This window comes from Propithecus coquereli, unplaced genomic scaffold, assembly GCF_000956105.1.
Source record: "Propithecus coquereli isolate 6110/MARCELLA unplaced genomic scaffold, Pcoq_1.0 Scaffold317, whole genome shotgun sequence".
Classification (NCBI taxonomy): domain Eukaryota; kingdom Metazoa; phylum Chordata; class Mammalia; order Primates; family Indriidae; genus Propithecus; species Propithecus coquereli.
Window position 1 is genome coordinate 980,836 of NW_012148808.1, and position 17,248 is coordinate 998,083.

General features: G+C 36.1%; 1 protein-coding gene across 1 annotated transcript in view; it reads right to left on the minus strand.

Annotated features, from left to right (window-relative positions):
• Nucleotides 1-17,248, minus strand: part of EYS (eyes shut homolog (Drosophila)) — a 235,914-nt gene that overhangs the window by 200,525 nt on the left and 18,141 nt on the right. The window contains exon 2 of the mRNA XM_012650277.1: nucleotides 16,841-17,061. Within this exon, the coding sequence (XP_012505731.1) occupies nucleotides 16,841-17,061 (221 nt within the window). The remainder of the gene's footprint in view (nucleotides 1-16,840; nucleotides 17,062-17,248) is intronic.

Sequence of the window (17,248 nt, forward strand, 5' to 3'; positions counted from 1 at the left end):
CTGTCTATTTGGTTAGGGCTTACTGTCTGCTTCAAAGATGGTTGAAGGAGCAAGCAGGACTCTCAAACCTCTTTTATAAGAGAAGGACACTAATTCCATTCATGAATGTGAAGCCCTCATGATCTAATCATCTCCTAAAGGCCCTACATCTTAATATTGTCACATTGGGAATTAGGTTCTTCCAACATATGAATTTTGAGAAGACACTAATATTCAGACCACAGCAATCTTCAATGTCTCCTCAAAGAATCTCCCTGTATATTCTGTTAATTTTTTCCAAATTTACATTTTAGACTTGGAAAAATGTAATGTTAGTTTGAAAAAGCAAGAACACCAAGTGGTATAGCAAAGTCAAATGAACTCTTTCATTTTATATAAGACTGAAAAGTAAGTGCAAGAATACTATACACAAGAGGAAAAGAAATGTCCATTTAATTGTACACTGAGAAATGTGGGAGAGGGATCTAAGACTCTTCAGATATGAGCCAAGAAAAGTTGCTGTTATGTAGCTTCAAGAAATAACAAAAAATGGCATTGCTTTATTCTCCCTGTGTGGCTTCCTTACAGGGCCAAGAGGAAGCATTACTGGCTCTGGGTGAAGTGACAGCTTATTGCCAATGTTGGCTGGTACAAGGCTTGTCACAGACTATGGCTCTTTCTTTTTTTTTTTACTCTCCTTAAAACTTAGGCTGTAGTAACTGACAACTCACTGCCATTAGGAAGAAACTTTTATGAGAAGTAAATGACTTGAATGTACTATTGGAGAATATGCTTTTTCAGTAGCTCTAATTTTATTTAAATTTCATAAACTACGAGCACAATCTAATTACTGATGGTAGGGAAATATTCATTTTTCACTTTCAACACCTATAAGATCTATGTTCTTTGACCGTAGGTCTTTAGTGTGAACTCTAGGTTCATTTTTCTTGCCACTAGCAGACATTTTCAAAGACTTATCTTCCATCTGTAGGTGGCAGTAAGTTATTACTGTTTTTGTTACTCTGCCCAGTGGAAGAAAGATTAAATCCAATTTACAGAAACAGAATATAAAGAGAATATTGTTCTACCTTTGGGCCAGTATAAAGAGTAATAACACTCAGGTTTTTTTCAATAGAAGTTTGATTCCTTCCCCCATTTTAATTTGAAGTAAAATTGAAATACTTATGTATTCTCAATGGACTCTCCTTCAGCTAGGATAAACTTATGTTTACATACCTAGAACAAGAGAGTAAAGGGTATTGGATAAATCAGCAGCTCAAGAAACTAACATTTCTTAAGGTGCATATCTAAGCAAGGTTAGTTCAGACCTTAAAGCCTACTGTTATATTTATATTAAGCAATGACATTTTGCTTTCAAGTATATGCATACAAAAAATGAAATGATTATTCTCCAATTGCACAATAAAAAAAGATTTTTTTCCTAAATCACTTGCTGATTTCTTTTAAACATTGATCCTCAGTGTTTAAAAGAAAAAAAAATAATCACACACACAAAAGGGAAAAGAATTGTTGAATTGCAGTTCTTTTTTGCATTGTCTTTTGCTTTGTGGTAGTTCACATGCAAAACATGCTTCCTTACAGATGGAATCCACCAGTCCTTGCCATTAAGGGAAACACAGCAGGACCCAGAGAGGATTTGTTGAAGCTGAAAACTGACTTTATAATTTAGCTGTGAGTCTTGAAGCAGCATAAATCACACTATAAATCAGAATACCCAATCCAAAAATGTAGGACAAATAGAGTGAAAGATGAATTTCCCCCCTCATACTTCTCCTTTTGTTAGTACAATTAAAACAACAACCAGCTCCTTTATTGCCTATGATTTAGCAGTTAGCCAAGTAAAGTGACAATTTCAGGATATAGTAGACAGAGACATAGAAAAAGGAAAACACAGCCAGTAAGGTGAGGCAGTTACTGTCATATCACGCCAACAGATACTGCCAGGTTTCTAAAATAAAAACAATCTTTCTACCATGGTGAATACTTTGCACGTTTGCTTAGTTTAGCTTCATGGACTCTTCCTATTGGAGTAAGCCAGCTTATACTTACACTTGTTCTTTGATTCCTCTAAAAAAATCTAACTGAGGCCACAGAGATTAAGCTGGTTATTTTTAAAAATGGCTTTGGGATATATGCTTAACATTTTCCCTTTTCCTGAGCTAGCAGAGTGTTTTTCACCAAAAAGAGCCTTTCTAAGCATGTATTTACTATTTATAGAGTAGGATTCTTACTTTGCGTAAGATAGCTTACTAGATAAGCTTTGTTCCTCAAGAACCGTGAAGACAGGGATTCTGTCCTTTTCCAATCTTTGTTGTAGCAGCTGACAGAAGAAAAGATAGCATGATGCCAATGGGCCACAATATAGAACTTTCTGCTCCAGCTTTCCCAATCTGATAGGTAACATTTATGCATTGCTATAATTTTTATTTTTAAGTTTTTTTTTTTTAAATTTTAACAGAACATTTCACAAATGCAAAATGAATTTAATTTTTGATAAGTAGAGAAAATCTAACCCTTTAACAAGCACTAAGGTATCAAATTGTCCTCCTTTCTCTGGTGAGATTCCACCGGTAATGTAACAGGTCTGCAGAGTAATGTATGAAAACTCATTCATGAGTAAAGAGTTCTATCCATTCCAATTCTAACTCTTGCACGAATCATTTCTGTGGAGCCAAAAATGATGGCTGTGTCAGTTGGGTTGATTTGCCTGATTTCAATAAAAATATATTAGTAGCACCATAGTTTGGCTTTTAGACCTGCCTCGGTGCTTGTAAGATCTGGGAGGAACAGCTAGAATCTGCTCCTCATAACCAGGAGCTAGAAAGAAGGAGTAAGTTAGACCCAGAAGATAGAGCCTGTAACAGAAAATATTATGGATACCATGTGAAAAGGATCATGGGCATTTACCATAACATTGTTGATAGAACATGGGCTGTAGCATTCAAACAGATTTGGGTTAAAATTCCTGCTAAGTTACTTATGCCACCTATTCTGTGAACTTGAGCAAGCTGTTTAATCTGTTTGAACCTTAGTTTCCTTATTTTATAATATAGGGCTGCAGTACCTACTTTAAAAATCGACATCAGCTAATGAGATAATTAAAGTACTTAGCATCCTTCATGAAGCATAGTAAAGCACTTAAAAAGTGGTAGCTGCCCAAAACAACAGCAACCAAATAAGAGCCATTTCAGTAGAATATTCCATAGGATGCAGTAAAGGGTGAGGGTATAGAGCAGAGGCTAAGCAGACTGCTTGAGGTTTAAATCCCCCTTTGCCATTGGTGTGACTTTGGATCAGCTTAACCTCTCTGTGCTGTAGTTTTGCCATTTATACAATGGAGATAACCATAGCATGAACCTCATAGCATTGTCACAAGGATTGATTGAGATAATGCATAGAGATTATTTAGGGTAGTGTCAGCAATCAATGATGTTAGCTATTTTTATTATTGCCTTCCCTTTGCTAGAGGTTTATCTGGCAAGAGTACAATAGTTCCCCCTTTATCTGTGAGGGGTATGTTACAAGACCCCCATGGATGCCTGAAACTGCAGACAGTATTGAACCCTATATATACTGTTTTTTCCTGGTCATACAAACCTATGATAAAGTTTAATTTATAAATTAGGCACAGTAAGAGATTAACAACAACACCTAGTAATAAAACAGAACAAGCATAGCAATAATCTAGCATCACTACTCTTGAGCTTTGGGGCCTTTATTAAGAGTTATTTGAAAACAAGCACCGTGATCCCGCCACAGTTGACCTAATAACCAAGACAGCTACTAAGTGACTAATGAATGGGGAGCGTATATATAACGTGGATACACTGAACAAAGGGACAATTCACATCCCAGGTGGGACAGAGTAGGATAGTATGAAATTTCATCATGCAATTCAGAACTGTACAATTTATAACTTATGAATTGTTTATTTATGGAATTTTCCATTTAATATTTTCAAACTAGTTGACTGTAGATAACTGAAACCCGGAAAGCAAAGCTGCAGATAAAAGGAGACAACTGTAGAGAGGTAGCTCAGGTGGTAGTAAAGGACAACAGAATAGGTTTTTAAAACTCTGGTGTAGCCACATACTGTGATATCCCTGGAGGGGAGAAAGAGGCAGTGACTTAACGACATTGGTGATGCTACCCGATGATCACAGGAATTTATCTCACTCTGAACATTTGCATCAAAAGCATGGATGTGAGCCTGACACAACTGAGTATAAGCGAGGCTGCAGAATTTTTTTGGACTTTTGATCAACTCATCATGTTTCAGTCAATTCTGAATCACACTATTTAAATAAATCTGTGAATATTTTAGAAACGCAGGAAGTCTGTAATTAATCCCCATGGGCAGTACAGAAGCTGCTCGTTCAAATCAAAAAAAGCCTTCACACTCTCTCTTTTCAACATTCCGTGCCTATATAATAAAATGTCCTTGCATTTGTATGGTGTTTTGAAATTTAAAGCATTTCCATGCCTGTAATTTTATTTCAGTCTCTTATGGCTCTGGGGAGTAGGCCCGGTTGGTATTGTCTCTCTTCCATCTTGCAGGCAAGATACTGAAGTTTTGAGAGGTGAAGGACGTATCTCCAGTCACATAGCTTTTAAGTAGAAGAGTAAGTAAAAAAATTACTCAAATTACTCAACAGCGTTTGGTAAGTTCGGCTTTTGCAGTTCAGTTTTAAGTTATTTAAGACTGTACTGTCACCAGTGCCATTGGAATTACTGTCACATTATGATTAATATTTTTTCTGCCTTCACTAGTTATAATAAAGGGAGACCTTTCTAACGTGCCTTTTTTTTATTTGTATTCTATATTTGTATGGACTATTTGGGGCTATTTTGGTTTGACATTCCTCTGCTTTTGCTAGGAATAATCTCTGAAAAAAACTCAGATATGTCTGAAAGGTGTTATGGCTGCAAAGATTAGAATAGAGTTTTAGTTGAAAATGAAGATGTGATAGCTTATACCATAATATTTTCAAGGACAAATAAAATTCTTTATTTTTGTAGTCTTACTTCTGGGCTTAGTTGTTTACAACTGAGAGGCAACATAAGAATCACAGCTGGATTTGCAGATAAATCCAATAGTTAGGGAAAAAATGCAGGGGTATGTGCAGATGCATTTTTTTCCTTATTCCAAAAATTGAACTAAAAAATAAAAGCACCTATGGAATTGAGATTCAAGCAGGAAAAGCAAGTGTGGGAAGATGGATAACCTTTGATGTCAAGTTGATTTCTCATATCTATGTGGTCCGATTTCAGTTTGAATATTAGCTATGAGATCTGTGGTCCTCTGTTCTACAAGGCTAGAAAGGTGAAGGCAGAATATTTCAGAGCTTTCTTAAAACTCTAATAAAAACCTCTCTTGCCAGATGACCCCTGATAAATTTCAGTCTTCTTTTCAGTAAAAAACTCCCCAAGACGGGCCCAAAAGGGATGATGTTCACCACTATTAAGTCTCTAGTCAGCCACGCTAGGCAGTTCAGAAATTTCATTGGATTTTTTTCCTTACTTAGCAGTTTTAGATGTTTTAGTCAGTAATGCAAATCCAAAAGAAGAATTTGGTAGGAATATGTGAATACTAGGTCTATATTACACTAAATGTACTTTTGTTATATGTAAGTAACGTATAATATTTACCTAACATTATAATAATGTATAAAACTTGAGCTTGCTGTGAAGGCATACAATATGATATATTCCACTTAAATGTTTGTTTATATTGTGCTTATGCTGAGGGGTTTCACATTGATATATTTTCAATAGAACATCAATATGTTCTATATTTTCAATAGAACATCAATATGTTCCAGCACTTACACATTGTATCGTGGTAGCCGTATCCCCCTTAAACTTCTTGAGTATAGCATTTGTGATCTATTATTTACACTAGTTTTATGCCTTGCAAAATGACTAACGTAGTAGGTTTGTTTTTTATGTGCTTGCCAAACTGACCTGAAGATGGATGTTTTTTTGTCTAAGGACAGTTTCATAATACAAAATCAATGTAGATGAAAACATCAGTGAAAATCTTAGAAAAACAAATTTAAGGTATTTCTAACCTGACTTTAATGTGTTTGAGTTTAAAGGAAAGCATGAGGAATTTTTGTTTATTTCTTTTCCAGTGTATAAATTCTAGGCAAAGAGAATATCCTAATAGATTTCTGTAGATTAACCAATTTAGAATGATAAATACTCTGAATAGCCTCTGTAATTATTAATATTATAGGGTCCTTAAATAACCTCATGCAGTATGATTAGGATTTATTTTGTCCTCTGAGGACATATAATTAAGGTAAAAATAAAACAAAGATTTGAAGTTAACAAAGATTTGAAGATCAATGACAAATTGGCTTGGTATATTTGCAGTGGCCACTCCACGTATATGAGGATTGGGCATTAACCAGTGTGACACTGAGAATCCCCACTCCTCATCCCCTACAGCACCAGCACATAAATTGTGGGGCCCAGTTCAAGATGAAAACGAGGAATCCCTAGTTCAAAAAGCAGAAAAATAGCTTTTTACTTTCTGTTATAGTCTCTTTCTCTCAACCTGTTATCATGTTTTTTATTTGCTGTGTAATGCCACACTTTCTCAGGCCTGGGATACTTATGGGGTGAGTGTGACCCTCAGAGGCATCTGGGACCCTGCCCTGAGTTTAGCACATGGGGCATGTATATCCAACCCCGACTCTTCCTGTGTTCACACCCAGACCCCTGCTAGGGTGGAGGTGGCAATGGTCACAGGGTGAGGGAGGGGAGGTAGGTGACTGAGAACTTTTCCTGGACACATAAGAAATGTACTGGCTCCCACTGAACGAATTTCAATGATCCCTATATAATCCTCTCCCTAAACTACTTGACCTTTTGAGTTGTTTCTCCAAAATGGTGGATTTTCTGCAAAACAAAGGAGGCAAGATTCTGAAGTCCCCCAGGCAGACTTTCTGATGCCAAGATTCATCAACCCTCACAACCCATCCCCAATGCACCGTAGCCCCTTGTTAGTTACACCATGGCCTTCCCCAAGGCCCGTGGCCCCTTCTTTAAAAGCTCATGATCTCTGTTAGTGAGATACACAGATCTGAGGCAGCTTCTCCCATTCTCCTTACAAGATGCCTGTCATATTAAAAATTCCTTCCTTCCTTGGCAATCCTCTTTGTCTCAATAATTGGAACCTTTGTACGACAAGCAACTACACCTAGGCCGAATCCCCCTGTGGTTTCTACAGCAGGAGGTGGTGAGAGTAGGATTGAATGTGACAAGGTCCTGACATATGCCCCATTGTCACTTACAAAAGCCAAATTCAAACATATTGTATTAAGAATCTTAAGATGGCGACTGCAGAGCATTAAGCTCCTAGTGCAGGCCCCTGTGGGTGAGATGCAATGTGCAACCGCACTGGCCTCACATCCACGGTCCCCAAGACAGAAGATCTATGGGATAATGGAGAAGTGATGCCTTTCTCCCCAGTCCTGAGGCAAGAAAGTTGACATTGTCTTTCTTCTTCTCCAATGTGACTGTTTTCTCACTTTGACATGCGCTTTGTCTTTCTTTTAATCCACTTTCTTTCATGTAAAAATGACGAGGGGAAGGAAACTGGAAAACAATTCTGATAAAGTGTAATTTCATAATGGTAAAATCATGAATCTCATTCAAAATACAATATGAATGTATGTCAAGATTTTATTTAACTCAGTAATTAATGAGGGAATCAGTAGGATGTCAAGACTAATTCAAAGAACATTTGGAAAGCAATATTAAGATTGCTGGATTGGATATAAAACCAGTTATATGTCCAATGGGATCATGAACTGTAACATTTAGGGTACTTTCCCATTGGAAAGAAATTATTTTCACCTCTACTGGACAAAAATCCACAAGTTAACCTCTGCTGCTACAAAGTTGTAAAACAGATTGGACAATAGAAAGCCCTGCACTGTGGGAGTGTCCAAGTAATCTCCTTTGCCTATTCCAACTAGAGGATGATTTACCTGTTCATATGATTTGCCCCATGCTAGCATTCTCTGAGATTTTCCTTCATCTGACCATCATGTTAAAAGATTCTCTCAGTTGCCCTCTGCAGGCATTGAAGTGGATATATAACACACAAAATGATAGAGTATCAAATAAAAAATTCGATATATTTAAATCAGCATGCATTGCCTCAATACTTAAATTTGATGATATACTTAGATTATAACAATAGCATTGGAAGAATGCTTAGATTCTTATTTAAGATTAGAAGGGTCTTGGTGATCTTCAGTCAGATGAGATAAGAATACCAGGGAAAATAGGTACTCACATTACCTAGAGGTGTAGATATCAGACTTGAACCATTGCTCTGGATCATGGGGGGGAAGTGCCTGGTTGTTCTATGCAGTCGACCCCATTTGAAGATCAAGCATCCATTCATGTCTGCACCCCTGTACAAGGTGTCCAAGTGGTTCATCCTCTGTTCAGTGGAAATTTCAAGCATCCAGGACTTCTGGATGTGACGGTGCATGGTCCACATTCAAGGCCAGCTAGTCCCCGAGTGTCCTTTACTCTGCCCTGGTTCTGAGACCTTAGCCTCCCCACTTCCATTTCAATGAGGTCCTGTTCTTTTTATTCCTTTCCTCCCCACCATCCTTTCCCCAGCCCAGCTTTCTCTCCTTGGGAGCAGAAAATGTCATTCTACAATCATGCATGTAAATATTTGTGGCTCCTATTTAAGGCTAAAACATTTTTGAGGCTTTAATTTGTGTTTCTATATGGATAGGTAGACTGGGGAAGGAAAGAGAAAAGCCCCAGAGCATTTATGGGAGAGCAAAGGGGAAAGAAAGTGGCCAGGTGGATAGTCAGGCATAACCCTGCCATGTAGGCCTAACATCTAGATAATTTCCTACCTCAAGACTGAACTCCAACACTTAGGCATGATTTTCCGCCAGTTCTATTGCATTTCAACTGTATTTGTCATGAGATCTGCTAATATAGGACTGAAAGAGAAGATTACATATCTTGAAGCCTATGGCAACTTAAATCAGATATGAAGAATGGATTCTTGGTATTAAAACATACTATACTCAAAGTACTTTCGCAATATTATTGAACAGTCTTCTACTATGGAAGTCTTTTAAACGTAGAAAAAATTTTACTTGTTTGGCCTTGTTTACATGATCTGGTGCAGCATTTCCTCACACTGTTTCTGAGAAAGAGTGTTCATGCTGTTAATAGGTATTCCTGGAAAAATGGTTTTGGGGGAATGAAATAAGTTTAGAAACTTTCTCTAAGAAAAGTTAAACCAGTTTGTTTCTATACAACTTCTTTAACATGTGGAAATACATTGGGAAGCTCCAAAAGCAGGAATAGTACATGTAACATTTTATAAATTTGTCTTAGAAAAATTTCTCCTCCCCCACCTTTTTTTCTTGACGAATGCTTATTAGTATACCTTGAAAAATAATTTTGGAAATTCTAGTCTAGTTTAATTTCCTTTTTATACTGAAAGGATGCAGGATATTTCACCCCCAAAATGACTCCTTGGTTTAAAGAGTATTTTGAATGAAAGGCCCTTAGAGTCGACAGACTTGGAGGGGGCTTTCCCTTTATATCCATAAAGACCAAAGGAACCCATCAAGAAGAACAATCATCTTTCCTTCCCCTTCCTGTTATCTCAATGTCTATTGCAGGAAAGAAGTTCAATATGTAACCAGACCTGGCCCAAACCATTTTCAAAATAATGCCTGTCTCTCTTGTAAAAGAGAATCATTTACAAGTCAATCTGTTTCGCCCATCCATTCATTCTCCCAGGTATCTATTTATCCTCCCTAGTAACGGTTTATTGCCCCTCAACAGAATTACCTATATTTCCCATCTTCCCCCTCCCCTCTGAAATGGGGATATATGAGTATTTGGGTCTCATTGGGATATTGGGCAATCACTCTGTGATTCTCTCTGTGTGCACAGTAATAATAAAATTTGTACAGCTTTTCTCTTACTAATCTGCTTTATTGTGAGCTGATTTTTCTGTGAACTTTCTGAGGGTGAAGGGGAAGTTTTTCCTTTGCCCCTAACAACACAAACAATAAAAGTGAGGTCCAGAAATGGTTAGTGGCATACTTAAGAATAAGGGCAAAACACAGACCTCTTGCATGTTAGACTTTTCTACAACAATGAAGCTGTAATTTTCATATATAGCCTACGCGTTTACTGTAATTCCCAAGTCAGAGAACTGCTGAAAATAGTTACCAAATCATTTAGTTTAGACAACTAACCTTTTTTATTTTTGAAGAAACAAATGGGTGATTTATATTGCAGAGCTTAGAACAGAGAGATTGAGTTAAAATCTAGAAAACTACAATTTATCTTGTCTCCATTATCAGTGTTGAGTTGAACAAATCTCTTCATTCATTTATACCCCATTTTCCCATTCTTGGAACAAATTTAAAACCATGTTTTAAAGATATTTTAAGTATTAACATCATTTTAAGATAAAGTCATATCAGAACAATGCAACTATGTCATCATCCAAGGCACAGATAGCACTTGGTAATTGTTAGGTCAATGGCAGTCAGCAAGCAGTGTTGATACCTGGACAGTAGATGCTTGAAGCCACTACTGCATTTTAATGTCAATAAACAATACCCCAATTTATTTTCCAGTGTTTTTCCCCCGAGTCTACATACTCTCAAGTCTTTAGGAAGTTTTAACTTTTGGCTCCAAATCACTTCAGGTTTAGGTAGGCAGGTAGGAGCAATTTTTACTTCATTTTCCTAGAATAAAAGGTTAAGCAATTTTCCTAAGGTACATGGTATACCAGCAAACGAGCCAGGAACAAAATGTAAGGCTTGGGAACTTTGTCTACTGCTAAACCAAAAGGATTGGTTTATTTTTTTTCTAAATTAATTATTTAAACTCTTTGTTTTAAGCATTTTGTAAACCTGAGCCAAAGGATTCTGAATATCTCACATTTTATTCCAGCTTGAACTTTGTTTTCATTTTGTTTGTCAAGCTTTCCACACAATTTTAACAGTGGCATGTCTAATTATATGTAAAAACATAGTGATTAACATAATTTACCAAATCTTTTTTTTTTTTGATGCATGAATGCAATCTGTAAGTGGTAAGCCATATAGATTTAAAACATTTAAAACTTCCAGTTATAAAACAAACAGGCTTTAACACATCTTCTCCTACTAAAAAAACCATTAATAGTTTTTGAAGGGAAGCAAAACAGTCAAGGAAAACATATTAGCAGGTCATATTTAGCTTGCTTATTCTTTGAAGGAGAGAGAGAGAAATTGAGAGAGAGAGAGAGAGAGAAAGAGAGAGAGAGAAATTATTAGCATTCTGTAAGAAAAAGAGAGAAAAGATAGTTTTCAGATGGGATTTAAGTCAGAGAGGTCTCTTATGCCCAGGAAGATCAATCAGGGTAAATGAGTTCTCCATGTATTATTACCTAAGGGTAGAGAAAATTGAAGATGAGATTTTTTTCTCCTTACTTGCTTGACCTTGCTGCATAAATATGATGTAAAAAATATATGTGGAATTTGATAGTGGCCATTTCCATTGGTCAAACCTTGGGACTTTTAACTCTTCGAGAATTTTCAAATTTGGTGTAAATGACATAATTTCTTCCATATTTAATCTTATTTGTTCTCATTGAAATATAATTATATTTGTAATCATGACTTTAATGAAACTCTGATTTGCAGAGGACCTAAGTGCTTGCTGTCCTGTAAAAACAAATCCCCAATCCTTCTTGCTGCACTCAAGGATGGTAGTAATAAAAGTGGGTAGTAATAAAAGTGGTTAGAAAATCAATTTAAACTGCATTTGTACTTTACCAAGAGCTCTCTGACACTCACACTGGTAAGAGTTATACTTTCCAAATATGTGATCCACTTCTATAAGCAACTAAAAACCCTGCAGCTTCAGTCACACTCTTCAAGCAAGAATAAATGACCTTACATCAATCCATTTTCACAATACCTGGCGCTTGTAGAATGGGGGAAAGAAATGAGATAAAAAAAGATAAACAACAGGAATTGTGAAACCTAGGCTGTTTTAATCTGAGACTGCACTTTACATGTAAAAATAGAAAAACACATTTTGTTCTGCATGCCTTAATGTTTTACAAATCTGAGATTATTAAAAGCAAAAGAGTATGTAGAAAAAGTTTCCATGTCTTATTTTTGTGAATTCCACACTTATCACACAGCTTACCACAAAAAAGGCTTTGTAATACTCACAGTATAAAAGAAGGGATGGATGGATGGTCTGAAAGACACACATTATTTTAATCAAACAGACAGATCAAAATAATTTCTAAATATGGATATTCTAGAAAAAATCAGAAAAAACTACCAAAATATTTTGTTGTGATGCATTACATTTTGTCTAAGTAATAAGGAGCTGAAACATGCCTGTGTTTCTCCTTTTATCCTTCAGAAAAATGCATTAAATGCTCAATTAATTAACACAATGTGATAGATGATAGGGAAACTATGAAACCACTTTTGCTTCCAAGTTTTTACCTAAAACCTAGTTGGATATTTTTTCTGCCCCCTGCCCACCGCGGCCCTGCCCCACCCCGTTTCTCTAGCAGCAGGTGTTGCCTACAATTGAGATGTATGGAGGTTCATTGGTAAACTTTTACAGCTGAGAATAATTTAACCAAACATAAATTAGTCTTCTAATTTATAATTGCACATTGAAATCCTGTGTACAATTTCGAGGATGTAGACTACAGCCAGAAAATAGCAACAAAAAGAAGGGCTAAATATTTGAAGATGTTATTAGCATAGATGTGTGGCAAGAAATTGTTCTGAAATAGGCTCTTTTTCACCTTGGTATGTAGAAGCGTAGGGTTGACTGCTGAACTAGATTAGGGTTAATCTGGCCCAGACACAGAATAATAACTAAAAGATCTCAGCAGGCGATGCCTAGCTACATGACACTGTGAAATAGCAATGAAGACAAGCAAAAATTTTGTGGGGGGGTTGCAACTCATTACAGAACAAATGGAAAAGCTAAGACACAATAGCCTGATTTGTAATACTATGTAACAGTTGTTACTATTGCAATTTCGAATTCAATTTATGATTCCTACCTCATTTTGAAGTGCTAAATGACTTGGAAACTAAATACCCCAGAAATCGTGAAAACTGGCTTCTTTCTACCAGACAATGTTAAAAAAATATGTCTACGAAATGAGATAATAGGGAAAAATGGATCGAAAGAAAAGTCTGAAAGAATCAACTTTCACTATTATTCACATGGGACTTTGATAATAATGATAGTTTCCTAATGTTAAGAAATATATCCCCTTTTTTGAAATTGCTTAATATGGAAAAATTATTAATTTCAGTTAGACTTCCTAATTTATCTATCTGTTACTCTAGTGCAGTGTTCTCCAAATGATGTCCCTTGGGCCAAATCTTGCTGGCCACCTATTTTGTAAATAAAGTTTTATCGGAACACAGCCATGTCCATTCATTTACATTTTGTCAATGGCTGCTTTCCTGCTACAATGGGAGAGATGAATAATTGTGAGGCAAAGTCTAAAATATTTGCTATCTGGCCTTTTACAGAAAAAGTTTGCCAGCCCCTGCCTTAGCACACAGAGGATAGCACTGGTTAGTGATGAATAAAAGCTATGACAACAGAGGCATAGAGAGCAATTCATTCAGATGTGGGAATTATTCACTTTCAATGCATAATAAAACACCTTTATACATGCTTAGCTCCTGGTAAAATTAAGGCTAGGTCTAAAATTAGTGTCTCAATAATTATTTATTGTAATGTCAGTGACATAAGTTTTTAGTGTGGTAGTTGTATAGGGTATATTCCCAAACCTGATGCTCCTTTTTAATTATTGTTTAACCTATTTTAAAACATCTGGTGCAGAAAGGAGAAAGTGATTTAAATATTATCTGTTTAATTTGCTAACCTTCCTATGCCCTTTGGAAACAGCTTGTTCAAAGTCCATAGAGATTTGGATACTCAGAATAACCCTTCTGTATCACTTTTCTAAACTGAATTTCACTACATGCAATTTGGACTTCTCTGAAATGAACCACCACAGGGGTTTGAAAATTCTAGCACAGATTTATAATAAAATGAAAAAAGATTGGACACTGTCCAGAAACATGTGATGGTACTCAAAAGCAGAATGACATTTGCTCAGTAAAGCTGCTAAAATGTTTCTTTCCTTAATTCTTTTCAACATGAAATTTATCTTCTTGTAAGCAGATTACATTCATAGACAATACAGCACTTTACAACAGTGAATTATATTAACCAAGCTACTAAAATTAGTGATAATTTTGTTTACAAATATCCATTGTAACTATATTTTATTTTGTGTACCCTAAGGCCTAACTCTGTGGTACTGAATCTCTATTCATTCACTACCCTACTCTTGTTTAGAGCATACTTCTTTAGGGGTTCTCTCTTGCTACAACACTATTATTCTTTATTATTATTATTTATTCATTGGGGAAAATAGGTGTGCCTTCCCAGGAAACATGGATTAGAATGCTCAAGCATGTGTGTGTAGATGGAAAAATTTCTCCCTTTCTTAAGTTTCTTCTATTCCCCATTAGGAGGCATCTCCAAACTTTGGATTAGAGTCACTGAATTAGAACAATTAAACTGTGATGAGAAACTATTATTTGCATTTTCAAGTAAAAAAATTTATGCACACATGCTATAGTATTAAAACATCAGTATCTCTGTATTTTGAGACAGGTAAGCAAAAAAGTAAAAGGGCTTTCTTCTTGTCTTTGTAATACTGACTCTTTTATTCTGAACATAGTCTATCACTTTGAAAATAAAATAATAAAACTTGGAGGCCCAAAAAGAACTCTATCAGGTCATCTTGTCTATTCCGCTTGAATCCAGAAAGGCTAAATGTTAATATATCTTATTTAACTTGATCTGCTATTTTGAAAGCTGTCTTGCATCCAATTTATTCTTCTGAACAAATAGGAGGAAAGGAGAGGGGAGGTTAGAATTTTGCCCAGCTATGCTCAACAGTGACATCAAGTCAGATGGCACCAACTGAGAGAAAGGACAGACCTAAAAGGGTAAGAAGGGTTGGAAGACAGTTTGGAAGATCTTGGAGAAAATCACTTTATAATGTAGCAGCACAGAGAGGAAGAAATCCTTTGGATTTGGCCAATAACATAAATGAGAAGTGAGTTACCGAAAGCATTAAATCAGTTCAGATCAATTTTGTCAAAATCAGAATGGGGCTAACTACCTTGGTAGCACAGAATTTCTCTAGGTTTCCTTGTTGGAAAACTTTACACTGCTCAGTGTATTCCAAGTGTGAGTATGCATGTTGAGGGGAAAGTGTTGGCCATGGTGATGGCTCTTTGTGTCCTACTTCTTTGATCTGTGTTCTTCTTGATGGACTGAAGCTGTTTATGGCCTCAATGGGAGTCAATATCCTCATTTAGTACATATTCTGGTCCTCCTTTTGGGTTACTGCACAGACTGCTGGAGTGCTCGATGTGTGGTTGGATATTGGTGTTTTAGACAGAACAGGGAAGAATTAAAAGACAGCATTCTTATTCTCATGATCTTCACTGTGGCCCCATAGATATTTGTGCCCTTGTATTAAATTTTTGACCCCCTAGAAGCTCTTCTTGTAATCTTTCTGAGAAATATATATTTTTAAATTGTTGTTTTATAACTGGCCAGTGTATTGTGGTATTGGGGTATACTGCAGGGTAGCTGGAAAGTCAGTCATTTGCAGGGACCAGCAAGTCCAGGAATTGAGCACTGGCAATCAAGATAAAAATCATTTTGTTCACAGGATGTGAAGAAATGTTTTACTTGTTGGATACATAGCTGGCAAAATTCCATTTGGCTGGCAATAAAGGCACATACAGATTTGAAAGTCCTTAAATGGTGCATGCCCAAATCAGTTGACATTCAGGTAGATTTCTCTGGAATTGTGATTGAGATGTAAGAGATTTAGAAATAAATATGGAAGGTCAGAATAAGGTACAGGATGGAGACTAACAGGTATATTTTTGTTGAAAAATTCACCCTTGACTAGTTGATAGCTTGCCCCTTGGAAATACTGAGGTGAATTAATTAAGATATTTCCTGTGAGATTAGGTCAATTTTTCCTTGACTTGAATGATTACAATTTGTACATGTCTCATCTTCCATCTTGTCATTTTTTGTAGCTCTGAAATAAAGAATTCTCAGAGGATTGAAGAAATTTGGGAATATGTTCCACACTGTCCAAATGAGACTCCCTCAGGGTTGATTCCTTCAAGACATTTTAGTGGAGCAGAAAGTAATTTTAATTAAGATCTTCTTAAGCTTATAAGCATGATAAATCTGCTTCAAGAAGAAAAAAGGATATAGGATTGCAAATAAAAAGAAAGAACTCATATAGGTAATTTTTTCTCCATCTCTAATCTTAGAAATCTAAGCAGATCTTTCTTTGGAAGATGAATAAAAATGAACAAAATTAAAATTAATAAATACATTCAAACCATTATTAATAAATGATAACCTCTCATTCACACTTACAAAAAGCAGGGACACCTAAATAAAAAATTGAATTCCTTTGAAATTTCTATAATCAGGTCCAATTACCTAGTTATTTTCAGACTCTGGGAATCTCTTGTCACTGGAGCCAAAATATGCAAATTTCTTTGAGGAAACAAGTATTCACCACATATATACATTGCCTAAGTGATGCATACACAAACTTAGGAGTTCTGGACCTTTCTTTTCTATCACTCAGATGACAATGCTGCTGGCTTTTGTCGTTTTAAGAATTTGGAGTCATGTAATACAGGTTGGAGCTCAGGAGGGTGACACTGACCTGATGCAGGTGCCATTGTTTTGGCATAGACGACGAGCACACCAAGGGACCTGGCAGTTCTCAATGTTCTTTCCACGTCGTGCTTCATCAATGATGAAGAATTCTTTGTTGTTTACTTGAAGATCTCGTATACAGCCTTTGAACCCATAAATATGGCCCACGTTTTTATGGATCTTAACATTCGCCGGGATATGGCCAAGGAACATTGATTCAAAATATATCTGTAGGAAAAGTAACGACAACAAAATCTTACTATATGGTGTTGTCAGATTATGTGGGAAAGATCTAGGATGTTTGCTTCTGTAATTGGATGTTTTAATATATTTTTCTGTGTAAAACAGGTTGCTATTGTTGACTAGTTTTGTCACTTCTACTAGGCGATTTGATAAGTTACTTTAAAAAAGGGTC